Consider the following 16784-nt stretch of genomic DNA (forward strand, 5'->3'; position numbering starts at 1 on the left):
TCAAGTTCACTAGCTATCTCTGCCTTGAATTAACTAGCTGTGCCTTAAATTAGCAAGTTCACTCAGCTTTGAGTTAGCTTTCTGCCTCGAGTTTACTAGCTCTCTCTGGCTTGAATTAGCTCTTCGTGCCTTGAAAGAACTAGCTCTGCGTTAAGTTAGCTAGCTTACTCTGCCTTGAGTTGGCCTTCTGCCTCGAGTTCACTAGCTCTCCCTGTCTTGAGATATACAGCGGATAATGTTTTGTGTTTCAGACCACGTTCTGTGGTACTTCTCCTGCTTCTCTTAACGAAATAAACGTCTTCAACTATAAACTAATGTATACTGATTCGGGAAAGTGTTGGGGACGTGTTAAATGTGTTCAAACACTTTCAAACAATTTGCTGATTATTTACACTGAGTTGTAGTGTTGGAGGATTATAGGGGGAAAAGCACATAGCTTATAAAAAAAAGCTGATAAAATTCAATTCTTTGTGCTGGAGTTTAAAGCCAAAACAACACCGTATTTGTGTCAGGATCCCATGATTTTTAGATGTGAGCACTGTTTTTTTTTATATGTGATATTGGAGATACATAAACGACACCAGGTGTCTGCATAAAAACCTGATTAAACCTACCAAGTGAAAAAAAAAGAATGCGTAACAGTAAAAATATCTACATTCCAAAAGACCCAGTTCAAAAGTGAGATCCAAAAGTAAAAGGTGAAGAAATATAGCTGCATTGTTGCTGTTGCAGTTATTAATTATGCTCAACAGCGAATTAATTCGCAGGTAACAACTATTTTCCTACAACAGCTGGCAGAGGGGTTTTGTGAAATTCATTGAGAAATGGATACAGACGTGAAGGTGCGAAGGGGTGAAGGTGTGTGCGTTCCACCTTCTCACATCGTTGTATTTTGAGATGTGAGAAAAAACGAAGGTACTTTTTAAGAACAAAATGAAACATCATGCAAAGAACACATGCAAGAAATCCAAAATACGCAACCTGGACTACAGCCTGCGCAGTGACAATAACGTTTCGGTTCGGACCCGTGACCAATGTTAATGTTTCTATGACGATACGAGGCGGCATCAAGAATTTCGGGGACTATTTTTGTAACAAGCCAACAGATGGCAGCACAAGGCTGCACGCACAGTCACAGAGCGCAACATGATCTCACTTCCGCAGCCACCCTATCCGGGACTTCAATGAAGATCCAGCTTGAAGGTCAGCCTTTTGACACGGTTGCGGAGATGCAGCGCGAATCTCAGGAGGTGCTTGACACGCTTAAAAAAAAAGACTTCCAGGACGCATTCCAGAGGTGGCAGTAACGCTGGTAGCGCTGTATTTCTGTGCAAGGGGACTATTTTGAAGGTGATAAGTGTGTAAACTTAGATAAATATAGTACTTTCTTGTAAACGGAGCGAGTCTCCAAACTTTTAGATACCACCTTGTAAATTAAGATAATATTATTTAAGATATCTGCATGCTAAATGTTAAAACCGCTGACAGAAATGTAATGCGAGATTATTGCAGGGGTGTGTTTGGCTGGGCACTTAAAAAAAATTAATCTACTCTGTATATAACCTCTTCACAACCCGAATACCCGAATAAGTAGAGAGTTGTTCCGGTTATAGAGGGGTATACAGTCTAAAAATACATCTTTCACAATGACATCTTAGTAAGTAACTACGTACAATTATCGTCTATGTACAGCACCATACATACTCTGTTTAAAGTGTCTCTTAATGTCTTTTCTATGGATCCTGTACTGAACTACCACATGTATGTCTTTGAGGTGTCTATCTGTGAGCTGTGAGGGTCAACCGAGCCTTCTTTCTCTTTCTCAGTTTCGTTTTCCCACAGGTTGATGAGAGGTGGGTAGAGCTCATTCAGGGGAATCGAGGTGGCGTGTTGCATGTACTTCTTCAACGAATGATGGCACGACTTCTGCTTTATACGTCTTCCCATATAGAAAACCAGCAACGCCATGATACAAATGGCAAACATGGAGCCCATCACTGCTGCCAGGGCAACATTGCTTGGTTGGGCAACTATCTCTACAGCAAAGCTGGCTTCTTTGGTGGTGATATTGATGCAGGACTGCTGAGTTTGCTGCTCTGTTGATGCCATGGTCAGGCAGACTTGGTACTCTGTTGAGGGCAACAGGTGCGTCAGGTTGTATTCTTGAACATCCACCGGGACCTTTGCGGTGTAGCTAATGTGAGGGTTGTTAATTCTCATGGTAGCACTGAGCCACTTGGGTTGTTGCATCTCATGGGTGGAGACCCGGCTAGTTGGGTAAACTTTCCATTCCAATACTACAGATTGCGCATGGACGACTTTTGCAAGAATTACCAGGGCTCCAGTGCTGTTCTTTCCACCTTGCTGGGTGGCTCTCTGACGGTCATCATGCCAGTTAGTCTTGTCCACATACACAGAGACACTCCGGGTGTCTGCACCTTCTGTATTCCATGCCACACATGTATACAAACCAGCATCCTCTGGTTCAACATGGAGAATCTCGAGAGTACCCTGGTCCTGCAGTCTGTGCTTTCTCAGGACACTGTTGCCATCATTCAGTGCTGGTGATGCCACTTCTGAGGTGACTTTGTCACCGGTAGGGGTTACCCAGTAGAACTGAGGGACAGGGTCACCCACAGCGCGGCAGTTAAGTGTCAGAGGCTGTCCAGCTGTGACGTTAAGCTTGGGAGGGAAAATATTCAGAGATATGACAGGCAGGCAGGTGTTACTCGCTGTGTCCCAATTTGTTGATGCTATTTTCTGAAGACCGTGCCCTACCAGGTTTGGAGGAGAAGCACACATAGTCAGCTTGGATTCCAGAAGCTTAAGACTCGACTGATTGCCGAAGATTGGCCCCCATATTGCGAGGCAATCACACCTGAGAGGGTTGCTGTGTATGCTAACCTCATCCAGGTTGGGGAAGGAGGCTATAATGTCACGAGGAAGGAGGGTGAGGTCATTGTTGTGAAAGAGCAAAGTGCGCAAGCTAGCCATGCCGCGGAAAGCTTCACGGTCGATGTAGGACAGACGAGGGTTGTTGTAAACCTCCAACTTGGCCATCTGTGGGAGGTTTGAAAATGCATTTCTTTCCACAGCCACAAGCTCCTCCATGTTGTTCATGCTGAGCTCTTCCAAGTGGGCAAAGTCGCGGAAGTCACCTGCCTTCACATACACAATCGGATTCTTGTTGAGGTCAAGAAACTTCAGGTTCGGCAAAGCACGCAGTGCATCTCTGGGCACTTCTGTCAATTTGTTATCAAAAAATGACAGACTCTCTAGGTATTCGAGTCCTTGAAAAGCTCCAGAAGGTATTTCCCTGAGGCCCATGCCAGCTAGTACCAAACTGTGCAATTTAGCAAGAGGGCGAAAGTTCATGTCTTCCAATCCAAGTATAGGGTTCTCACCTATCATGAGGATCTCCAGGTTCGGAAGGGTTTCAAACCATTGACTATCAATAGCCACCAATTTGTTTGAATTTAGATGGAGCCTAAGCAAGTTCCCTAAACCAGAAAAGGCATGTGGGCCAATTGAGGAGATCTGGTTATGGTTAATATAAAGCTCTTCCAAGCTGATTAAATCTTTCATGCAGAAATCAGGTAGTTCTTTGATTTGATTCTCCTCCATGTAAAGGGTGACCAGCTGAGTTAAGTTTCCCAGACCAACATTTCGGATTTGTGTAAAGTGGTTCTGAGAGAGGTCCAACTCGGTGAGGTTAACAAGAATCCGCAGTTCTGAAGTCACCACAGAGATGTTGTTGCTCTGGAGAAGCAGCACCTGAGTGTCAGAGGATATGTTTCTTGGGACGGTGCTTAGATGGAGTTCATTACAGTCCACAGTCTTCGCCTGATGGTACACTGACTGAGGGGTGTACCATGGACGCGTTTCACAAACACACTGCGCAGGGCAGAACGACGATGCCAGGCAACTGCGACATGCAATCAGAACGAGGCAGATGGAGAGCAGTGGAGTGAAAATAACAATTCTCTTCATGCTGAAGGTCTGTAGGGAGATCTTGAGTGCTGGTCACACGCTCTTGCTGATGCTTCAGAGATGCAGGCTTCTACAGGGCTTCGTTTTTTTCAGTCCTGAAAAACAGAGAAAAAAAAAAAGGCAATATTTTATCCATAAGAAGAAGAGCTTTTATTTTTCACATATACATTACAGCACAGTGAATTTGCTGGGGTCAAAGAGGATACATCTCCCCTTGTGTACACACATAGGGTTAAGGGCCTTTCTCAAGGGCCCAAAAGTGGCATTTTGGCAATATCAGGTCTTGAACTCCCAACCTTACGATCAGTAGACCAGAGCCTTAACCACTGAGCTACCACTTCTCATAAAAGTGTAATCCAGCCTATAAAAATACTGTATCATATATTTTGTGTCCTATCAGGTAAACCCCTGAAAAAGGGTTCTTCAAGGGTTATGTAAATAGGCAGGGTAATAGGTATCTGTTCATTGTAGCCATATAAAAGCCATTTCATTTAGTTCTGTCAGTTATTGATACGTTTTAACTGTCATCAGACTTCCATAGGCTACGTTTACACTACTCTGGATAAATTAGTCAAAAAATGCTCCGCGTCCACACTTTCGATTAAAATCTTTCGATTTTCGTTTCCGGGAAAGTTGCTAATTTACACCGAAACGTCTGAAAATGCTCATAGTGCGCATAAGCAAACGTCACGGCGATGACTTTGAAGGTAAGTTTTTTGCAAGCCTTGTTTTTTTTTCCGTTGACCAATGCCGTCTTTTCAAACGTAAACGTATAAGTGTGGACATGGTCATGGGTGCACATGTTTAGAAACTTTATCATGCAAAGTCCTTTTCATAAATGATGCATTCTGTGCGCAGAGGGCCTTTAAAGTGATAATGTATTATTTAGTTGTCTTTCATCTCGGTCAAACCGAGAGCAAGCGTTTGTTGAGCGTAGCGCACTGTGGCCCGTGTATGCAAAAAAGCACCTGCTGAGCTCTCAGAAAGGGAGAAGATAAAAGCAATCACGCATCAAAGAACAAACTCTGCGAGTAGCGTATCTCAATACTTCCTCGGAATTAAAGCGAGCCTCTAAAAAGAGCGCGATCGTGTAAAGGATGAGACCGAGGACTCTTTGAAGGCTTTTGGCAATAAAGCGAAAGTGAATAACGAATAGGGTTGCAAAATTTAGGGAGTTTTCAAGACTACAATGTTTCCATAGGAATCAATGAGAATAAACTGGGAATTTACAAAACTGCAGGTGAGCCTATAAGAACTCAATGTAGTTGAAAGAAATCAGTCTTGCAGAATAATTTTGGTTGAAACAACCAGTTTTAGTTGAATTTCTACCTGCAGATTCATCAATCACATGCACACCTACTGCAGGGTTACTGAGGCCACGCCCCCTACACGCACTGTGCGTTCATCCATCACATAACACACACCATTTCATCAATCCTGCACGTCGATATAATGTCAAAAAATGTCCATCTTGGTGAGCGTTCATGTAAATTACCTTAATTTTTCATGAATATGTGTTTAAAACGTCCTTGTCCTATAAGTAATCTATTATGCAACAAAATTATAATAGCGATTAAATACAAAAAATCTATTAAATCAAAGTAATTTTTTTATAAAAAAAAGATCTGTATTAGTTTGCATGCATGTCAGATTATGAGCAAACAAAATTTTATATTTTTCATACATCTGATAAAAATGTCCATTTTCATTATATTTAAAAATAATTGTATTTTCAGGTTCCATATTTTCAAAATGCATTTACTTTGAAGATTGTGGACTTGATCTTAAACTACACCGACATCAAATGTGCACATAAACACATGCTCCCGACTGACACCTCTGTACTAATGAACTGATCCAATGTGACAGAAAGTGAGAGGACGCTGGAGGACCCTTAGGCTGAAAAACAGAAGCTGCTAGTAGAAGCCACTACCAGCTTTTCGGCCATAACACAACCTGTGCTGTTTTCCCCGATTGAATGCATGAACGCCTTTAGAATTACCCGACGAGCCGAATCAGAGATTGAGCAAACGGTCTAGTCCTTTCCGGGGTGGTGGTGAAGAACATATCTTTTTGAAATGTTCACGTTTTTCTAAACCAAGTGGACCACTGGAGCCATGATAGAGCCATGATCGAGCCTTTGCATGGTTGCAAGGCATTTTTAATCCTCAGCTGGTCCAGTTAACTACTACATGAGCTTATTAAAGCTGGCAATGACAGAAGGGTGACCACAACTTCCATGCAATCAATCATATTTCCCTGTGGAGCTCCCCTCAGAGTCAGAGCCAGGAGAACCAGGCTGTCAGCGCTTAACCAACTTTATTTTAGCAAATCATATCAGAGAGCAAGTCTGAACCCCACGACATATTTCACATAGGCATGTAAAACAGGCTTCTGCTCAGATGTTTGCCTCCTTTAATGTGTCCCTTATGGTAGAAAAGCCTTCACTTCAGCTCCACTGCGTCAGTTTGAACAAAGCCAGACAACGGACTCGACGCCTTAAAAGTGTCAGGAGATGAAAACGAAAACAGGCCTGAAATCATTTGGATCCGTCTGTACAACGCTGGGTTGCTCGACCCCACCCTGCTTCGTACTTTGATTCTTCTCAAGCACCGAGCGCAAACTGACACTCCAGGGTGCGCCTTCAGAACATAGAAAGACTAGAGAGAGTGAGTGCATTATAATGTTCAAGAACGGGCAACAAAGAAAGGAGGTACTGTAGCCTCTTTTCCCAGCTGATGCTGGGGGGAAAAATGACCCAGTTATGTCTAAAAATGGATTTTCATACCCGCCATGTCTGTGTTCTTTTTTTTTTCCCTGCTGCCCCCTTGAGCTTTGTGTTTAGCCTGTGGACTTTTGTGAGCAACTACAGCTTTTAGAAGCTCTTTCATTTATTTTAATGTAAGAGGATTTTAATTTTCTGGTCCCCAATAAAAACCCGCCACCACCAACAACACTAACTGAATTTGAGAACAAACTATCACATGCCGTCATGCTGAAAATGTGTCCCAACCGTGAGTCTAAATGCATTTAGGACAAACATTAAATGATCATTTTGCAACCATTTTCATTGTAATATCGCTCCTTGTAAAGCGTTAAAACGAGTATGTAATTTTGTCAATTCGTCATATTAAAACTACTGTTGGAAATGACAACTGTAAATGATATAATTTAATTTTCCATTTCCTTTTGCACTAAATTGAGAAACTTTGCATATATGGTATTGAAAAATGTACATTTAAATACAGAATTACATTAACATTTTGAATATTGCCTTGCGTTTTGCAGTTTTCATACAACAGCACCATCAGCAAAAATTGAATTCAATTAATTTTTATTTGTAGAACGTTTTTTAACATTGTCTCATCGCAGCATTACACAGATAAAGCAGTTGTAAAAGAATGTAGGGGTGCCCCAAGCAGTCGAAAGATTCAATCATTCAATTAGAGGAGCCTGTTTCGATGACCAATCTCACACTCGAATCGTTGCAAAGGTGTTATAAAATGACGATCATGCTATTTTTGGTAATACGGGGGTGGGGGGGGGGGGGGGGTTGTTACTGAGATAAATTGACATTCGGTGCCACCCAGATGAGGATGGATTCCCTCTTGAGTCTGGTCCCTCTTAAGGCTTTTCCTCATGAAGTCTCAGGGAGTTTTTCCCTGCCTCATTCTCCACTGGCTCAATCATTAGGGACAAACTTATTATTATAATGAACAAACTTATTCATGTAAAGCTGCTTTGAGACAATGTCCATTGTTAAAAGTGCTCTTAACATATAAAATTGAATCGAATTCTCAATAAGTTAATATTCTGCTCATTGGATGATCCTGTAGCTTTTAATAAATATTTTTAACGGGAGGGAATAAATCCAACCCCTCTGTGGCAGACTTTCAAAATATAATTAATAAACTTTCTTTCGGCTTCTCCCGTTAGGGGGCGCCACATCGGATCATCTGCATGTTTGATTTGGCACATGTTTTTACGCTGGATCCCCTTCCTAACGCAACCCTCCCCATTTAGTGCCGGCTTGGGACCGGCACTAAGAGTGGCTGGGGTTGGTTTCCTGACTGGGGAACGAACCCGGCCTGCGGCGCTTTCCTAACCACTAGACCACCAAAATATAAACAATGTAAAACAGTTTCAGCAATGTGTAATTGTGTTCTGTGGTCTCTTTTAATAGTATATTTGAAACTGGATAATTTGTATTAAAAAGCACCCACCATGTTAATGCCCCCAATTTCTTTTTGTGGTTTGAGCCACTGCCCCTCAAAACACCTATGCATGACCCCGTGTACTGCAGCAACACCACCAACAGTTTGAATAAAATTAAATAAAAGTAAAGTCTGTTTTTCCATTGGTATGTGGGTGGAAAATGGAAACTGGCAGCACATTTTTGGGCTTGTGTTTTAGAGGGGAAAAAAAAGGTCTTAAAGTCTTAAACCCTGCAATTTTGCATTTTTGCATTGAGTCGTGACTAAGGTGGGAGCAGAAAACTGGTGGTGTTACGAAGTCCACTATATTGGTACAGAATATCTTAAGCTGTTTAAGCTGGCGACACTAAGACCACGAGAACGGCGAAAGGCCACACCTGCAAATGAATGTGAGAATAAAAGTCATGTAAAGCTCTTAAACTTTGACTTTGGATCATCAAAACAACAGTTTCGACTGCATAGATTTCTGCATATTGCACTGCGGGAGAAACAGAGGACTTTCCATCTTGTCTCTTTAAATCTGGTTCAGAGCAGGAGGATATAAAAAAAGAAAAGGATGGGGGTTCATCCTATTTTTGTCTGAAAAAAGTTAGAATGCCAAAAGTCTACAAAACTCAAAAGAAACACTATATTGCCAAAAGTATTGGATCACCTGGTCATAAGCATGATTTTTGAACATCGCATTCCACATTTAGTCCCAATTTGATCTAACAATTCCCCCCACTTTTCCGGGAAGATGTTCCACCACATTTTGGAGTGTGTTTATGGATATTTGTGCTCATCAGCCACAAGGGTGTTATGAAAGGCAGGTACTGATGTAGGTGAGGAGACCTGGGGTGCAGTCAGTGTTCACATTCATCCCAAAGGTGTTCAGTAGGGATGAGATCAGAGCTCTATAGCAGCAAGATCTTCCTCTCCAAAGAATGTAAACCAGATCTTCAAGGAGCTCACTTTGTGCACAGGGGCATCACCATGCTGGAGCAGGTTTGGGTTTCCAAGTTGAAGTAAATGCAAAATTGTATTATAGCGCGTCTAAAGACGTACAATTGAGCAGTTTTGTGGCAACAGTTTGGAAAAGAACCACATATAGCAGGAAAGGTGAGGTGTCCCAATACTTTTGGCAATATAGTGTAGATCATGTAATCGGTGTTCCACAATGCATTACTGAGGACCTTCATTTTAGTATAGATAAAACTACAGCAACAATGTGAACAGATTGTGTTTAGATTGTGTTCAGTGTCATTTCGCTTGTAGATCTGCGTGAAGAAAAAAAACTAGTGTGTATCAGGACCAGATCTTCTACACTGCAAAAACTCCTCATCTTGTCAAGACAAAAACAAGAAAAAATCATATTGATCTTGTTTAAGATGAATATGCTTTTTTTTTTTCTTACTTAGTTAGTAAAACTTAAAGTTACCTGCATATTGCGTTTAATTCATAGACATCATTTGAAGCGTTTTTAAATCTTTATTTTAGCTGTAAGAACTGGTTTTAAGGTTGAAAAACGCTTAATAATCACAATTTCTTATGTGGACACCAAAATATTTATTTACAACCTACCGTATTTTCCGGACTATTAAGCGCACCCATATATAAGCCGCACCCACTAAATTTGACAAATATTTTTTATTTTAAACATAAATAAGCCACACCTGTCTATACTGGTGTCTACACTGAAACTAATGAACTTTACACAGGCTTTAATAGACAATGTCTGTTACACGGGTGAAATATGTTGTGGCTCCTTTAGGAGCATAGCGGTATTTTGGGAATAGCCTGCAGCCGCATTTTTCCAGTATTAATGCATGTGTGCAAGACTGAGGATTATGTCCTTATTATATTCTTTAAAAGTTCGTTGTGCGTAAAAAAATAAAATAAAATTTCTCCCGATGCCGTGCAGCTCAGAACACGGGTGAGGTGCGTTTTTTCGTTTCCGTTCGGAAATTTCATTGGTCTAATGTTATGGGGTTTAGTTTTTTGGCTTGAAGTTTGTGAAACCCGGAAAAACGCAGGAAAAATTATTTAATAAGCCGCTTCCTTGTTTAAGCCGCGGGGTTCAAAACGTGGGAAAAAAGTAGCGGCTTAAAGTCCGGAAAATACGGTAATAACAAACATTATCCAGTATAGTTATTATTTTTTTGGAATTTTTTTTACCTTTCTTTATACAAAGTGGCTTTTAACTTTGTTCTGTAGTTTGATTTCAGTTTCTCACATTGAAGATCTTTCATTATTCAGGAACGACGAAATACATTCAATAATGTTTTAAGTTGCAATAAGTTGAAGTATTCGGAGAAGCAGCAGGTAATGATTTTGCTTTGTTTTTGCATCGTAACCACCGTGTTCGTAACCACAAGACGGTTTTGAACAAACGGTTGTTGACAATACGCATGTATACGTGATCTTGATTTTAATAGTAATATTGTTTTTAGTTTAAATGCTTTGTCTCATTTTAAGATATAATGACGATTCTTACATCAAGAGGAATTCTCGTTTAGTGGTTTTAAGATCTTTTCACACAAACATACAAAAGAAAATGTTAACAAGCTAGTTTTAAGTTAATTCGAATAAATCGACTGCTCGAAACCAGCATTTGAATGCGTATTTAAAGACATCATGTTCTTTTTCTAAAGCCTAGATGTGTTTACTTATTTCAAGAAATCTTGTAATTACAGTATATTACTACATTGGCAGGTCATGTGACTTGTTTCTATTCGGTATCTTCTTAAATCATGCTTTTATTTCTTATATTTAGACGCTTTTCTTTTTTGCAGTGTAAAGTATCATAACTCCATATTGACCTGTTGTCTGTTCTTATTTATCCACAGTTCTTTTGTATCCATTTTCTTTCTCTAGGCCTGAGCTCTGACCCCTGGCATATGGATTTAACTGCCGCCATATTGGCTATTTCTTCACTTGTTGTGTGAACTCTGTAGCCATTTTGGCTCTAGGCTACATTTTGTAAGTGGCTCATCTGCAGCCCAGCCTGCCCTGAATGTGTGATGGTCTCCGGCACGCTTGTCTGATCTCATTAGCAAAAAAAAACGTGGTGCACTAGTTCAGGACCGTCCCCTCTCGACCCTTCTGCACAACACGAATTAGGGCCACCTTGCCTGGTGCCATGGCAACCTGACAGGAAGTAGGAAAAAAAAAAAAGATGGACCCTGAGGGCTGCTTTCTGGTCATGTGTAAAGTGGGAAGGTTCCTACTGTGCAACAAAATGCATCAAGAGATATAACCAGTTTGCCAAAAATCACAGCAGGAAACATAACATGCTTTTAGTTTAAATGATCTGAGTCGGGGGACAGGACGGGGAAAACACTCCCGGAGCACGGAGACTGAAAGCTATGTTTGTTGGTTTGTTGGGGGGTAAATGTGAAAAAAATGCTTTTAAAAATCTCTTCACTCGAGGCTACATTTTTACACGGTAGGTAAGAGCCTGGATAAGTGCAGCCTTATAAAACTAACACATCTATAAATGTCCAGATGTTCCACTCTATTTGCATTGAAAAAATTCTTCTTCAGAATGAAGAACAGCTTTACACGCTCTCAGCATCCGGACAGTTCGTTTTTCCAAAAGTTTAGCTGAAATAATTTGTAAAACCCACCAAATTATTTTCACTTTACGATCCAGTTTATCAGTAGGATTTAGGTGCAGTGACTGAGCAGGTCGTTCCATGATAGATGATAGATAACACTTCAGACCACCGTTTGCTCTCTAAATAACGCTTACAGAACTCAGACCTACACTTCGGCTCATCGTCTTGTCATACGGTAAAGTCTGTTCCAATGAGCCGCAGTCCAGACCGAATTGCATGGTGTTGAAGTATGGAATGGGAGCCATGTTGGTTCAGGATTCCTTTCACTTTCTGGAATAAGTCTCCAAAACAACCCCAAACCATTAATCTTCCACCTCCATGTGTGTGTGTGTGTGAGTGAGGGAGTCTGATCACATCTTCTTTCCTGTTCTTCTTCTTCCACAAGTTCTTCTGTTAGAGACAAAAATGTCCCATTTGGACTCCACAGAACTTTCCTCCACTCATTCACTGTACAATTCCTGAGTGTTTTTGCCTTTAACTGAGTTTGTTGCAGAGAAACAAAAGAAACCTGCATGTGTCTATCAAAAACCATTTTATATATATATATATATATAAAAACAGATTCAGTTTCAGTACATGTCTGGTTCTAATGCATCCTCTTGGCTCCTGATAACTGTTGGAGGTGTGTTCCAGCATGACGATGCCCCTGTGCACAATGACGATATGCTTTCCAAGGTTTTGAGTGGAAGTTCTCCTGCTATTGAGCTATAAACTCTATTGGACACCTTTGGGATGAATGTGAACGCTGGCTGCAGCCCAGACCTTCTCACCTACATCAGTACCTGACTTTACCAACACCCATCCTTGTGGCTGAATGAGCACAAATCTCCACAAAATCTAGTGGAACATTTTCCCAGAAGAGTGGAGGACTATAACAGCAAATGGGGACTAAATGTGGGATGGGATGTTCGAAAAGAAACCAATCTAATGCTAATATAATGTCCTCAAAGTCCTGCCCATACAGTATATACAGTACGTGCTGATAATTATTACTAAAAACCTGACTAGAATGATGAGAAGATCCACCTTATGCAATAAAAACTAGGAAAATAAACCCACTGGTAGAATCTGATGAAAATTTGAGCGAATGTTGTGCCTGCTCTGCTGGACTGGGAAATGGGGTCAGAATTGGATTTTTGATTTGTTCTTCGAAAATAAAACAAAAAAGCATTTTAATCAGCCGATCATGTGGCAGCAAAGCGGTGCATAAAACCATGCAGATGCAGGTTGAGAGCTTTCCTGAAAATGTGCGATGGTTATTAGATGGATATTTTAAACAGAATGGTGGGAAACACAAAAAACATCAGGTGACTGGAAACGCCTCGTATTCAAAAGAAATGTCAGAGGAACAGGAACCGGTTATTGAATGTGTAACACCAGAACCTACTGGTTACAACCAGGATGAGGAGATATAAAACCAGTAGGTTTGTCAGAGAAAGAAAAAAGAAAGGTACATGCACTTTACAGCAAAATGAAACTCTTTCTTCTTAAGAAGCCTTGCTTGAGGGCCCCATGAGTAACAGCTTAGCAATCCCTGTGCTCTCTTTCACCCTTTGTTTTGTTTGCTTGTATTTTCCTCGGAATCCGTCTGTCTCGGAATGAAAAGCGCGTGTGAATCGTTTGGATCTGAGTCAGCGCTGGCAGCTTGGTTAAATATTTCAACCGTGATACCGAGGAAACAAACACAGTGTCAGTGTCGAGTGTTTTGCTCGATATTACTGAAATATCCCCATATAAGGAGGAAAAAACCAGGAGGAATTAGACACGCTAGCGTGTGTAGCTCAGGGCTCTGTTGTTAATATGGGACTGGGTCACGGGGATTAGGATTCGTCTGTCATTCAGCATTATGCTGTCTGACGCCGCACCCAAGCATGGCTTTAGGAGCGTTTGGAGCTTATACACAGGCTTGAAGAGTGGGTTTGATTTTAGGCGCTTGGACTTGACAAATCGTTGAATCGTCGTTTTATAGGTTATGGAACTCTTTTTCATCTTAAAAATAAACACACTCGACTTGGGCTGCATTGATACGTCAGGAATAAAGCAAAAGTGATCTGGATGTACACTATAAGGCCAAAAGTTTGTGGACACCCAACCATAAGATCCATGGTCTCTCCATTTGCTCTTATAATAAACACTTCCCTTCTGGGAAGATGTTTCACTAGATTTTGTGGACGTTCAAGGATGTGGCTTGGTAAAGGCAGGTGCTGACGCAGTTAAGGTGGGAAGGCTAGCGTGAAAAATTCATACAGGGATTAGAGATTTATAGCAGGAGATTTTCCACTGCAACTTCTCATGGGACGCAGATCTTCATGGAGCTGGCTTTGTGCACAGGAGCATTGTCATGCTGAAACAGGTTCGGGTCCCCTAGTTCAAGCCAAGTGAAAATTTCAAGTTGACACATCTAATTGTTTGCCTCCAGCTTTGTGGTAACAGTGTGATGACTGGAAAAGTCAGGGGTCCAAATATTTTTGACAAAAAATGTGTGTGTGTGTGTGTGTGTGTGTGTGTGTGTGTGTGTGTGTGTGTGTGTGTGTGTGTGTGTGTGTGTATGTGTTATTGTGTATAAGTCCTCAGTATACAATGATAAAGCTAGTGAATAAAAGCTAGACAGAGAAAGTTCTCATTAAAGAGAGATTAGCGAGCCAGATGTTTACCAGACGAGTGCATAAATGTTCTCTTTCATCATACCTTCAATAAAAGTAACCAGATGTTGTGGAATTGCAACAGTTTTTCATTCTTTCCAGCAGAATCTTTATTTTTGTCCTGAAGCGATCATCCCAAAGCAGTGCCGTATTCTACATAACGATTTTCTAAAACCCTCAAAAACTCTCTTTCTTTCTTTCTTTCTTTCTTTCTTTCTTTCTTTCTTTCTTTCTTTCTTTCTTTCTTTCTTTCTTTCAAGAATGAAAAAAAAATGGAAGTTTGTCCTGCATTTAATTTTCATAATTTCTTCTCTCACTTATTTATTTTTCTTTCATTCTCTTGCTTTTCTTTCTTCCAATATTTTTCTCAAAAAAAAAAAAAATCAGACAAAAATATAATTTATAATTTTTCCTTCATTCCTTCTGTGAAGTCGTGAAGCTCCGGTTTCTGCCTCCATCCCCACTGACAGGAAGTTACAGGATCAGGTGCAATTTGTTGCAATAGTCATGTGACATCACACACATACACACACATACACACACACACACACACACACACACACACACACACACACACACACACACACACACACACACACACACACACACTTTACAGATGCACACTCATTTATTTCTTCTACTTTTATATTTGCTTATTTTACATTACACATTCGTTCTCCTTTTTTCTTTCTCATTGTCTTTTTCTCCTTCCCTTCTTTCTTTTTTCTCTCACATCTCTCTTCCTTTCTTTCTTTGACCTTTTTTTTGTTTTACCTGTTCATTCTTTCACCCTTCCTTCAGATCTTCCTTCAGTACCCTGTCATTTAGGTTTCTTCATTCCCAAGTCTATCTATCTATCTATCTATCTATCTATCTATCTATCTATCTATCTATCTGTCTGTCTGTCTGTCTGTCTGTCTGTCTGTCTGTCTGTCTGTCTGTCTGTCTGTCTGTCTGTCTGTCTGTCTATCTATCTATCTATCTATCTATCTATTTAATTTGTTTATCTCACAGTACATTTCCTTTTTTCTTCCTACATTTCTCCCTCATGATTTTCTTCTTCTCTCTTCCTTTCCTCATCTCTTTCTGCTCCAGTATTCTCTTTGCCCCACCTACATTTTTCTTTCTTTCTTTTTCTTTCTTTTTCTTTCTTTCTTTCTTTCTTTCTTTCTTTCTTTCTTTCTTTCTTTCTTTCTTTCTTTCTTTCTTTCTTTCTTTCTTTCTTTCTTTTCCTTCCTTCCTTCCCTCCATGTTTTAAAGCCAAAACACAGAATAAGTGACTGAATGTGTGAATGATGAGTTGATTCCTGACTGTGGAATAATCAAATGATAATGTAATACATTTCTGTGAAAAAAAACAAAACAAAAAAAAACACTGTTTTTGCTCGACGTAATAAAACTGATTTCGCGCTGAACATTCGCGCCGTCCTACGTTCTGCCCCTGCGAGAGGCAGAATCAGTGCGCGAGTGCCGTATGACACAGTCACAGTCACAATCCCACTGACGTGGATTTTATGAATAAAGAAATTCTGAAAAGGTTAAAGGGTTAAACTGGGAAAACTTTGATATTATAAATCAAATTAAAGCCGTTACTGGATTCCAGAGCGACATTTGATTGATTTAGTGCACGTACAGAAGCTGCTCTGATATCTGCTGTTATTTTTACTTCTCTTGTGGTGCAGAAGCAGAAGCAGCCCCCATGCAGATGTCGTAGTTTCTAAATCAGTGAATTCGAAGAAATATAAATAAATAAAAAAAAAGAATGGTGTTACATCTCTGCCTTTCTGTGAGTTTATTATCATTCGCAGAACGATTATGGAATCAGTCTGCGTTTTATTTCTAAGAAAAAGGTTGCATTAACGAGGGTCTGATGTTGATCTGCTCAACAGGTAGAAACCCTGTGTGACGTCGAGGATCTGAAGTCCTGGTTTCTTCAAAGACGGAAAAGAATCGCGACAGTGTGCGGCTTGAACATTTTCAGAAGAAGGGGGAAGAGAAGATGCGTCAGTCATGTGTGAGAGTGTGAAAAAGGGGTGGGTCAGGGGTGTGATGAATGCTGGAGGACCTTGAGAAGGTGCTGATGGAGTGCGATACTCCAGATTTAACTCTCTGCACCAAACAGCTGCTCCATCCTCGTCAAGAAAAAGGAAATGAAGGCTAAAAAATTAAAGACCCAACTGTAGACTCGTGTCCATTAATAATCAGCGTGCACATGTATTTTTCATCGTCTCCGATGCCTGTGCAGATGTGAGACGCTGCGGCGGAGGACAGAGGACGAGCAGAAAGAGCAGAGCAGCTCCGGTGTACATCTACCCAAACACACCACCGTCTTCATCCTCAAC

The 16784-nt window shown here is 40.7% G+C and overlaps 1 protein-coding gene across 1 annotated transcript in view; it reads right to left on the reverse strand.

Annotated features, from left to right (window-relative positions):
* Window positions 1-541: 541 nt before the first annotated feature.
* The window catches only part of LOC310733560 (leucine-rich repeat neuronal protein 1), a 38332-nt gene continuing 22089 nt past the window's right edge, over window positions 542-16784 (reverse strand). Inside the window, exon 2 of the mRNA XM_083554905.1 lies at window positions 542-4085. Coding sequence (XP_083411031.1) covers window positions 1753-3990 — 2238 coding nt within the window. The 5' untranslated portion in view covers window positions 3991-4085 and the 3' untranslated portion in view covers window positions 542-1752. The remainder of the gene's footprint in view (window positions 4086-16784) is intronic.

This window comes from Silurus aristotelis (assembly GCF_946808225.1).
Source record: "Silurus aristotelis genome assembly, chromosome: 11".
Classification (NCBI taxonomy): domain Eukaryota; kingdom Metazoa; phylum Chordata; class Actinopteri; order Siluriformes; family Siluridae; genus Silurus; species Silurus aristotelis.